Raw genomic sequence first — 12,407 nt, forward strand, 5'->3', positions numbered from 1 at the left:
GTGTCTCCTACCGGATACATTAGCCGGTAGGAGACGGGAATCAAATTATTAGCTTAAGAATGCGACAAAAACAAAAAAGAATCCATGGATTCAAGGCTTCATAGGGTGTGCAATTGATAGAAAATAAGTAATTTTTTGGGTGAACTCCTCCTTTAATTGTATCTTTTGTTTGTTTTTGTATTTGCATTTTTCATTTATATAATTGCGTTTTTAATTAATTTCATTGTGGTATTTATTTTTAAATTCTTGGACCTATGGACTTCCATAATTGTGGGCCACCGTACTGGACAAAAAAAGAGCAGATCTACAAGCTAACAACGCGTCGCAGCTTGTAGATCTGTTATTTTTTTGCAAAACCCCCAGCCAATGAGCGTGGAATAAAGAAACAGAGAGGGCGGGATGAGAGCCCAGCTGAGCCAATGAGAAAGGTAGAGGGGCGTGGTGTCGGAACGGTTCAGTCAGATGTCAGAGCCCAGCTCTCAGTGAGAAAGTCCGACCATCCCGTTTGTTATTTTGTTTTTATTGTTGTTTGTTTTTGTTGTTGTCTGTTTCCTCCCCTACTGGAACAGCGCAGGGAGGAGTGGAGCTAGCCTGTCTAGCCCGTCGTCATGGAGATTTTGAGAGGGACCGTGGCCGGGAAACCCACGAAACCATCGTTTGTTTCCTATGTCACGCCGGAGGTAAGAAGAGTTTTTGGAACCTCACCCTTCACCGAAAGCTCCGAGTTGAGGTCCCGCTTCGTACGCTGACGGCAGAGTGCGACACCGGCGAATGGTGGCCAATATTTTAGATGTTTTACCTTATTCCGCACATCGTATACAAAAAGTAAAGGTCGCCCCCTCTGCTCTCAGATGTTTGAAATGTTAGCGGTTAAGAAAATTTAAGCGACGGGTTGAAACAAGTGTTTAAATTGCCTTTTTTAGTCCGTCTGTGCCATGTTTTCACCATGCAGCCAAAAAGGGAGCTGTCTGACACCTGCGAACGGGGGTTGACTGGCCACAGGCTGACTAATAAAGGCGATTTAAACGCTTATTTCAACCCTTCACTTACATTTTCTTGACCGCTAAAATGTCAAACATCTGAGAGTAGGTGGGAATACCTTTACTTATTGGATACGATGTGTAAAAAGCAACAATATTGGCTGGTGTCACACCCTGCCGGCACCCTAAAGTAGAGGAACCTCATCTCCGGTCGGAGCCAGCTTCCTTCTCTGCTGTCATTATAAGCAGCTACCGGGCGGTAACGTTACGCACACATTGGTGACCTATATTATCCGTTTTCCCAATGCAGGACTTCAATTGAAGTTAAGTTGAATCTGTTCTTGACTGTAATTTGCAATGAACAAACGTCGAAACAACCACCAAATGTTATTTGTTTTAATAACCGAGCGTTGTCATTCAGCGCATTCGCCAAACTAATACGAATGGCGTCAATTAATTGAATGAGTCACCAATGTCGGTGTAACACGGCTGACCAGTGCTAGCTGAAATGTTGCTAGCAAACGTCAATAAATGAGAGACAGGCTGAGGCGGGGCTGGTAATGTCAGACCGCATACTGTCACAAGTAGAGCTGTGGTGATCTGTTTAGAGCCGTTGGGGATTACTGTTCCGGGCATTGTTGTCATGTTAAGCTGTTGTCTTTATAAACTCATGTAAACTTGGGTCGGTTGGTTTAATCATCTCGGATTACCAACGGTTTAGATCAGATTGTCTGAACACTGTACATGCAACCTTACTTGGTACTTTTCTGGTTGATTCATTGGTTGTAAACGATAGACAGGGGTTATTAATAAACACATACAGAGCTGTAAATCACAACAGTTTAGTTACAGGAAGATGAGTGTGGGAGTAGCTTTCTCACGGGAAGCAGGATATGGAGGTTCAGTTGGAAACAACTGTCACTGCTCTCTTTTCCCGTTGACAAAGTTAGGCTCTGTGTCTGTGCATGTCTTGTACTGTGTACACACACACACACACACACACACACACACACACACACACACACACACACACACACACACACAGTGGTGTACATTTATTATTACAATTATTTGACAGCTTTAGTCACTCATTACATTGCAGATTTAGATTGTTAATACGAAACATAGATTAACCAAGTAAGCCCCATTTAATATTTTGTTTATTTGAAAATACCTTGTAGATCAGCTATTTTCGATTTTTGCAAAACATTTAGGTAATTTTACTTTGATACTGTAAGTACAATTTGACTCAAATCACATTTCTAATACAGGCCGTTATAGTAGGGGGTACTAAGCACAAAAAATGGCCAAATCGTTACGCGGCGGATAAAAGCATGAAATTTGATACAGATGTCCCTTGGGTCATCCTAAAAAATCCTAGAAGGGGTGCCCAAAAAAATCTTAAACAGGAAGTGACTTATGGACAAAATGGCCGCCTAAACTGTTGACCGTTGACTCAAAAGACACCAAAAGAATCTCCAAAAAGCATAAAATTTGGCAAATATGTCCCTTGGGTCATCCTAAGACATCCTAGAAGGGGTGCCCAAAGGAATCTGAAACAGGAAGTGAGTTATTGACTAAATTGAAAATGGCCGCCTAGTGTTGTCGATTGACTCAAAATACAACTAAAGAATCTCATAAAAGCATACAATTTGGCACACATGTCTTTTTGGTCATCCTAAGACATCCTAGAAGGGGTGCCCAAAGAAATATTAAGCAGGAACTGAGTTATTGACAAAATTGAAAATGGCCGGTGTTACAAGCTACAGTGTTATCTATTGACTCAAAAGACAACTAAAGAATCTCATAAAAGCATACAATTTGGCATACATGTCCCTTGGGTCATCCCAAGACATCCCAGAAGGGGTGCCCAAAAAAATCTTAAACAGGAAGTGAGTCATTGACAAAATTGAAAATGACCGCCTACAGTGTTGTCGATTGACTCAAAAGACAACTAAAGAATCTCATAATGGCATACATGTCCCTTGGGTCATCCTAAGACATCCTAGAAGGGGTGCCTGAAATTATCTGAAACAGGAAGTGAGTTATTGACTAAATTGAAAATGGCTGTGTACAGTCTTGACAGATGATGCAAAATACACTCATAAAAAATTATTCATAAAAGCATGAAATTTGGTACAAATGTCCCTTGGGTTATCTGAATGCATCCTAAGGGGTGCTAAAAAAAGTTTGAATAGTCTCTCAATGGAAAACACTCCTCCCACACGGGCTGCACTGCTACAATATTCAAATCGAGCAGCCAATCTAGCATTTGGTCCAGAAGCCTGAAAGCTATGCAATCTCTACCATCTCCTGACAAATAAATTAAAGTCGCTGATTCGTGGACACCTTTATGGACACTCTTGCCAGAGGCTGCTTAAGTTTGTAGAGAACTCAAGTGTGGCTGCAAAGCTGAGCCCTTCTGTTCGAGAAAGTGTAGATGCCGGGATGCTGGGTTACCTTGCAGAGCATTATGCCAATGTGCTGGTAATTGCGAAATGGCACACATGAATACATGTAGTTACTAAACACTAATCACAAAAAAACAGTAATGATCAAGAAGAAAATACATGAGAAGATAGAGTGTAAAACAAGCAAGAAGATGTAGAGTGCAAAATAAATAAGATGCAGAGAGTAAAATAAGAATATGCAGAGTAAGATAAGATGCAGAGTAAAATAAATGAGAATATGCAGAGAGTTAGATAAATAAAGAAGATTCAAAGAGTACAATAAAAAAATTATGCAGAAAGTAAAATAAATAAGTGATGTAGAAATGAAAACAGAAGGTAGACTACAAAAAACGGCAAGTTATGCACTGCATAACCTGTCGTATTGAGTCTGCATAATATGCAGACTGCCATGGTCAACTGCCATTTAGAATTTCTTCAACATGGTCCCTTCCTAAAAAGTTTAATAAACAAGCAAACAAATAAATAACCCCTTCTAGGATATATTAAGAAGCACTCAATGTACGTACCAAATTATACACTTTTATGACGTCCCCTTATGTTTTCTTTTGTGTCAACTGCTTTTAGGCGGTCACTTCCTGTTTAAAACCTTTTTGGGCACCCCTTGTAGGATGCGTTCAGATCACCCAAGGGATATTTGTACCACATTTCATGCTTTTATGAGATTCTGTAGGTATCTTGCATCATCTTTCAACACTGTAGGCGGCCATTTTCAATTTAGTCAATAACTCACTTCCTGTTTCAGATTATTTTTGGCACCCCTTCTAGGATGTGTTAGGATGACCCAAGGGACATATGTGCCAAATTGTATACTTTTTGGAGATTCTATAGGCTTTTTGAGTCAATCGCCAACACTGTAGGCGGCCATTTTCAATTTAGTCAATAACTCACTTCCTGTTGAAGACTTTTTTGGGCACCCCTTCTAGGATGTCTTAGGATGACCCAAGGGACATGTGTGACACATTTTATACTTTTTTGGAGATTCTTTAGTTGTCTTTTGAGTCAATCGACAACACTAGGCGGCCATTTTCAATTTGGTCAATAACTCACTTCCTGTTTCAGATTTTTTTGGGCTCCCCTTCTAGGATGTCTTAGGATGACCCAAAGGACATGTGTGCCACATTTTATGCTTTTTGGAGATTATTTTGGTGTCTTTTGAGTCAACGGTCAACAGTTTAGGTGGCCATTTTGGATTTTGTCCATAACTCACTTCCTGTTTAAGATTTTTTTGGGCACCCCTTCTAGGATGTTTTAGGATGACCCAAGGGACATCTGTATCAAATTTCATGCTTTTATCCGCCGCGTAACGATTTTTCACTTAGTACCCCCTACTATTATTGCAACAGAGTATTTTTATATTGTGGCATTGCTACTTTTACTCAAGTAAAAAAGGGGGGGAAATTGAGGAGTGGCAAAGAGCATCAGCCAGGATTGGAATGGTGCCCTGGATTCTGCCTGTAGTACTGTACACTCCCTAGTACAGGCAATGGCATTGGAAAGTCATGTACAACTTCATACTGTAGCTGTTCTCCCCATGCACTGGAATAGATGGCCTACATATGAATCTGAGCAGAGTGGACAGGGAATAATATACCGTGTTCATTTTGGGGTCTGAAGTTTAGAGGACGTGCTTTACATATTGTCCAGGTGCCACACGTTTAGAGGCAGACGCCTGGGGTAGATCTAGAAATCCATTTAAAAAATGTAATTAAAGTTTCTATTTGAGAAGATTTGACTTATAAGCAAACAAATAAATAAACTGTTTGTCAGATAAAGTACATTTAATTAAGTATGTATTAAACGTCAATATATATTATGAAGAGAAGAATGTTTAACTTTCATTGTACAATGGACAAGCAAACAAGTACATATAATACACGCATGAACTGAACTTAATTTTAAGGCCATTGGGGATAACGGTGTTGCAAGGAGTTGCATTGGTGTGGACTGACCTTTATTTAACCACTCTGTAACTTTCATGTCCTACTGGGGATTCGAACCCCCCCCCCCCCTTGCACAAATGCTGAAATGTTTACCACTCGGCTAATAGAGCCCGTCTCTATTACAACATCCATTGGTGGCAGTTGTCTCCAGACATTTTGTTTGACTGTTCATGAATAAGGAAGTCGAATCCTACTGGCACGCGAAGATAATCCAGAGATCCTTGATAAATGCTCCGTTATATTGACACATGCGGTTGCATAGCCATTCTTTGCCTTTTCATTGTGGTTTTAATGGGCAGAGGCCTGAATGATCGTTTAATCTCCAGTACTTTGAAAGGCAGTAGTGTTCAGAATTTTAATATCTGCCACCCACACGCCCATTGACGCCATCCTCGGGTCACCTGTGTCAATGTTGGATGAGCAGCAGCACTCACCATGGAAAGCAAATCAGTATTACTACGTATGAAGCATTTAGGCTGAAACATTTATGAAATGGACGCGAGGTCGCGAGGAGCCTCTATTTCCTCCAAAAATGTGTTTTAAGCTAAGCTTAAAATAATACAAAAATAAATAAATTATAATAATTCAAAAATAGCAGATCTACAAGCTCACAACATGTTTGTCATTGTGACACATTGTGATCTTGTAGATCAGCTATTTATTTATTTATTAATCAACTCTTGAAAATGTTAACCTATATGACATGCCCAAAATATAGGGACACAAGGTTACAGGTCATCTGCATAATTTCAAAAAGTAATATAATGGCTGATATATTGGCCAAACCAATATGAAACATTTAGGCTGACAGAATCGAGTCCCTCTGTAAAGGCCAGTCCACACCAATGCAACTCCTTGCAACTACTTGCATCCATTAACCCCAATGGCAGTTGCAAGGAGTTGCATTGGTGTGGACTGGCCTTTAAACTGTTTTGTAGCAAGGAATTGCGACTAGTTGCGTTTGTGCGGTCTGGCCTTAAGAGCACATGATCAACTATATAGTGCTGCTGCTGGCCAAAGGGCAATGTTCAACTGAACTGTTCAAGTTGACTTCATACACTGTTATGGCTCCATTTGTACCCTCCAGAGTTAAAGAGTTGCTGTGTAGGAAAAGTTTTGACCTTGAGTTGATGCAAAACACCCCAAACTAGAAAAAGTGCTCCTCGGAGCACAGGTCTCCGCCAGGTTAGGTAGGTTATTGTGGCCTCCTGGTGGCGCTATAATAGGCCAATGTGAAAAGGGTGCCATTTCTTCTTAGGCCTTGCACGGCAATCGGACCTTGCATTGATGATTTGAGGCATTTTGTTCCAAAAATGTGTGTTGCTAAATTAGACCTGCTGGTGGCGCTATAACTGGCCAATGTGAAAAGGGTGCCATTTCTTCCTCGGCCTAGTGGGAATGTGCGTGCAAAATTTCAAGGAAATCGCATGCTGTGTTCATGATTTGAGGCATTTTGTTTAAAACAAACCAATCCTGCAAACTTTGGAAGGCAATCTTAACCAATCAGGATGGAATATGGAAAATCGGACAGATCCGTGTTGATCACATGACTATAGAGATACTGTGTACTGATTTGCGTGATGTTTGGATCAAATCTGAAGGAGTACTGTCAAAATATATGTTTTGCACAAATCGGCCTCCTGGTGGCGCTATAACAGGCCCATGTGAAACATTTGGGGCAGAGGTTCTGAATTGGCATCCAGGGAGTGTGTGTGCAAAGTTTCGCTGCGATCAAGCCAACGGTGCGGGAGATTAGCTGTTCACAGACGGACACACGGACGGACGGACACACACACACACACACGGACGGACAGGGGGTAAAACATACTCTCTCGCCATGCCTTACGGCCTGGCGGAGACAATAATGCAATAACTTATGTCAGTTATCACTTATTGACTACAGCAGTTTGCCAGTGGCTAACTAAGAGCCTTTCGTTCAGATGAGCTCCTAAAAAGGCATAATGCTGTAGATTGGAATCTCTAGCTCTCAATTCAAATGATGCTAAAAAATCACACCATATTATCAGTTTCGTCATTGCCAAGGCAGGCTATGTGGGCTAGAGTCTAAAAACTCCGAAAGGGCTTTAAAATGTTTCGGAAAACAAAACACAAATGAAAAGTGTCGGCTAGATTGTCTCTATGAGGTTATTACGGCCATAGATATATTCACCCACATAGAACACATTGTCTGCTACTGTTCATTGGAGCAGTGTGTCAATGCAGCCGCCATACGGGCAGGGTCAAGCCATGCCTCATAATGCATGTATGCCCCACGTATGTGTATGGAATCGGGTCTCTCCGTAATTAAAATAATCATAAAAACAAAACATACTGTATGTACATTGAACCAGAAGCTCTCTCCAAAATTAAAATGATCATAACTCATAATGCATGTTGAAGCAGGGGGAGGTCTCAGTTAAAATCCATCATAACTCATAGTGCATACATATCTACTGAAGCAGGAGGTCTGTCCGCTATTAAAATCATCATAACTCACTGAATTCTCAACCCCGCCTAGCGTACACTCCACTGAACACAATTGTGTTCAGCTGTTCATTCATGTAGATGCTGATTCCAAACTGGATGCACCGAAGTGGATTCAAACCCCTCGGTGGCGGGCTGGTACTTACCTCTGCGCCACCCGAGATCTAAGCGCAGAGATCCAACTGTCATTCAACATTGATGTTTGAAAGTGATCTACAATATATCTGACACCAGTTTGAGCAGACCTCTCAAGTTTCAAGGAACTGATTTTAAACCGGTGAAATATTCTAAAACCCCTGCAGTGTTGTCTACGAGTATTTAGTTATCAGGAGCAGCATACAAGCTTATATTAATGGCTCTGAGTCTGTAGGTAGCTTTCTTTCACATACGTAATAATGACACTGAATGTGTGTGACTCACAGGAAGTGATGTAGCTTTAACCACATGAACACTAGCATTCCCTATTCTGGGCGATTGATAATTGGGTAACATTCTGACAAAAAAGAAAATGAAAAAAAGGTGAGCATTCAGCAAAATATGGCAGATCTATATGGCATAGCGCGGCACTCAGTGCCGGCTATGAGCTTGTAGATCTGCTATTTTTCAAAATTCTTGAAGTAATCCTGGGCACTACACTCCCTCTGCCAGCCTAGGGGGAGCCCAGAGCCGAGCTCATGCCTCCTTCAATGCATGAGAGCTAGCAAGCCGCTTCTTGTCACCTGACAGGGGGGAGGTTCCCTGGTTGGACGTAGCGCGTGGAAGGAACATGTTATTCCAGCCAGTTTCTTTCCCCTCCATCCGGCGCCCCGGCTGACCATGGGGAGGCAGTATAGATACCAGGATTACTGCATGTTTTTGTGGGGGTACCTACCTTGTGCTGTTACACATAGTGATATCCTCATGTTACATTGGAGCTGACGCTCTGATCCAGTGGCACTCAACACTCAACAGTGGCACTCAACAACTTAGGGCCCTATTTTGCGTGTGTTAAAGGTATATTTCACTTTCAAAAAAACTTTTGGTCATTTTATCATCTACTCAGGCCTTTGTGAACCCCCCTGACAGTTTTTAAGTTGCTTGATTCATTATTTAGATATTTGATGTTCATTTCATCAGACACGCCCCCTTCCTATACAAACCCATTGTAACTTCAAACTCCATTTTAACCATGTTAGATTCATCAAAAACACCCGTCCTTGGTTCTGGTGACTCACCCTGCCCTCCTAATGCGTGAGGGGGCCGTGTTTTTTCGATTACTTTTTTCATTTATTTTATACAATAAAATAAATTAATTGTATTTAATTTTTTTCATTTTCCAAAAAATATATAAAAGATAAATGAAAAAAGTAATTGAAAAAACTTGGCCCCCTCACGCATTAGGAGGGCAGGATGAGTCACCAGAACCAAGGATGGGTGTTTTTGATGAATTTAACATGGTTAAAATGAAGTTTGAAGTTACAATGGGTTTGTATAGGAAGGGGGCGTGTCTGATAAAATGAATATCAAATATCTAAATAATGAATCAAGCAACTTAAAAACTGTCTGGGGGGTTCACAAAGGCCTGAGTAGACGATAAAATGACCAAACGTTTTTTTGAAAGTGAAATATCCCTTTAATTACCAGGTCTTATGACTTAACTTGGAGGCGTGGTCAATGCTGTTTCTCTATTTTGAGTGGCCAAACAACATTGGCCACGCCTCCAGGTCTTAAGATAAGACATAAGACCTGGTAATTAACACAATGGGTGCCAGAGGTTTATTAAAACAGTTTACGTTGAGTGCCAGAAATCTCACCGTTTGCAACGCTGTGCTGTTTAGAGCTGTAGACTCCACGGCGAGCACGTAAACAATGCATGCATGGACGATGATGGATGGTCCTGGCTAACGCCTTTGAACAACAACATGTCTCACGCGAGTCACCGTTGCGGAGCAATCGCGCATCGAGAATGACTCGTTTTGCCCACTGTAAAAAGTTAAGGAGATACAGAGGTTTTTAGCAAGGAGATAGGATGGGAGCCAGATTTTTGCCACAGTGATCCGTCTGTCCCTTACTTCTTAGAGTGTTCATGGGTGATTCCAGAGCTGCGCTAGCCCCCCCCCCCCTTTGCAAAAAAAGAAAAGAAAAAAAAGACTGATAACACGGTCTGAACCGTGTTCGGCACCAAAGCGCTACTCTGTGAAAACACGGTTTGAACCGTGTTTGGCACCCGATGTGTTAAGAAGCAGCACAAAATAGGGCCCTTAGTCTTGTTTGTGTACATTTTTATGGTTGTGAGCTACAATATTATAATGGCGATGTCTAGGCAAGGAAAAATAGGCCGTTCTATCAAGACTAGTGAATATTGTTGATAGAACAACCAAAATAAAACGACGTCTTTTGATTTACAGGAAATCAAGTCAGAGACACCAAGCACACCAAAGAAGGAGAAACACCCTGATCTATTACCAGGTAAAATTACATTTTATTACCATGCTTATTTAAAGGTGCTGTAAGTGTCATATTTTGAGGTTAAAGTAAATAATATAAATAAAACAAGACCAGGAGACCTGGTTCTGCCAGACCCAGAATGAAGCTGATGAGCTGATGAGCTTTACTTAATTACATACTTGTGACATAATAATGATGTCATGAATAGTTCGTGACGAAAGGGGGACAGACTTTCTTTTGGCTGGGGCCGGAGGACAAAGTGACAGACTTTTTTTTGGCTGGGGCCGGAGGACAAAGTGACCATGCCCATGTATGGACGAAACAGGTACAAAGCCTCATGTAAGCCCGACCCCTTGGGTCTGGCAATAAATAGCTCTAGTAAATTGTGAATGTCTATTTCAACCAATCAGGAGAGAGAACTCATACAGGATAAACAACTGAAATTCGAAGTGATGACACAAATAAATGAGAAGACAACATTGGAATTGGAACACTATACATTTGTGAGCTGATAATTTTCTCTGCTGATTGCATGAAATTGTTTAGTTCCCGCCTGAAAATGTATTTTCTGCTCATTAAAGCTGGAGACACGGGGAGACCCCTGTCATTGAACAAACATCCTATAGCTACGGTTACTATCAGAATATAACATTTTAACAAGCGACGTTTCGTTTTAACCAAAAAATATCAAATACACTACCCTTTAAATGTAGTTTGTGAAGCACTTGGTAACACTGTTATGAAAACCAACGTGCAAAATAGTAATCCTCTTGCACCTGTATGTGTGGCGCCTCCTGCAGGCGAGGTGGTGTTCTGCAGTGCTAGCACAGTGGTGAAGGAAACCCAGGACGACCTGTCCCAGCGCGGAGTGTTCGGGACGCTGCTCTGCACCAACTTCCGTGTGTCGTTTGTTAGCGATGAGGAACCGTCGGAAGACGCGGTGAGACCAACATTTTATCTGCTTATTTGTCTTCAGAGAAAATAGTAGATCTACATCTTGTAGATCTTGTTCGCTTATTATGACATGGCCAGGATAGGGCTATGGTTCATGTGGTTGAAGGACCACTGGACCCATTTTCAATCTTATATTCATATAATTGGTAACTTGTCACTATTAATGCTCATTATAATATGGTACCATTTATGTCTACTCACTCTGCATCTCCAACGAGGGCTGTGAACAGTTCAGAGACCTGCCTAGCAGTGACATCATCGGTGTGCATGTTTAGTCATTACAAACTAGATTTAACGCTTTTATTTTAGAATTTTAATGAATGCAACAATTATGGCTTCTATTTCAGCATTGTAACTTTCCAGGAAGAGAAAGGCTATAGTTTATTTTAGCTTAGAATCCCCGTCGATGATGTCATTGGTAGGCAGGTCCATAGCAGACAAATGAGAAGCAGAGTGAGTAAACGAAAATCGTACCAGCTTATAATAAACATTAGTGAGGATTAGTGATATGAAGACATGGTAGAAAGTGGGTGAAGTGCTCCTTAAGTGTGTGTTCACACTGACTGCCTGTTATGAAAGAAAAACCATTTTCCTGCTGAAAATGAAAGGTGCAACATCCTCCACCCCCGACAGCGGGGTGGAGGATCACAATCGTCTAGATGTCTTGATGAAGCTCGTTTTAAAGCTTATTAATTCAGGCTATGTGAGGGGCAATTTGAATACCTGTTGCAGAGGGTTTGAGCCAGCAATCTTGAGTCAACAGATGCAATTTATCATGATTGGTAACGCACTGACCAGCACCTTTTTTTTAAAAAGGTCTTTTACACTTGCGGTCTCCTTTTTGGTTATTTATTTTTATGTAAAGAGGCAGGGCCTATTTTATTTTATCATTTTTTTTACAGTGTGAACTTATTTTTTACACGTTTTAACATTTCTTGGTTGATGGCAAGGAATAATGGTTTCAATAGTCTCAATTGATTAAATAAAAAGGCGTTAATTGTCCGAGCTGGCTCCAGTGCCTTCCTTCTACAGTCTCAATTGATGCTCAGTACATCTCAATACTAAACATTAGTATTTACTTTCCATTTAATTTGTTGACAGTTCTTTTGTGAAACGCATTGAATGTCCGCTAAACAAACTTCCCATTTACC

The 12,407-nt window shown here is 41.0% G+C and overlaps 1 protein-coding gene across 1 annotated transcript in view; it reads left to right on the forward strand.

Annotated features, from left to right (window-relative positions):
- The first annotated feature begins 482 nt into the window (after positions 1-482).
- Positions 483-12,407, forward strand: part of mtmr12 (myotubularin related protein 12) — a 34,431-nt gene continuing 22,506 nt past the window's right edge. The window contains exons 1-3 of the mRNA XM_080432860.1: positions 483-680; positions 10,263-10,323; positions 11,103-11,242. Of these exons, the coding sequence (XP_080288986.1) occupies positions 609-680; positions 10,263-10,323; positions 11,103-11,242 (273 nt within the window). The 5' untranslated portion in view covers positions 483-608. The remainder of the gene's footprint in view (positions 681-10,262; positions 10,324-11,102; positions 11,243-12,407) is intronic.

Source organism: Gymnoscopelus braueri (genome assembly GCF_963280865.1).
Source record: "Gymnoscopelus braueri genome assembly, chromosome: 7".
Taxonomy (NCBI): domain Eukaryota; kingdom Metazoa; phylum Chordata; class Actinopteri; order Myctophiformes; family Myctophidae; genus Gymnoscopelus; species Gymnoscopelus braueri.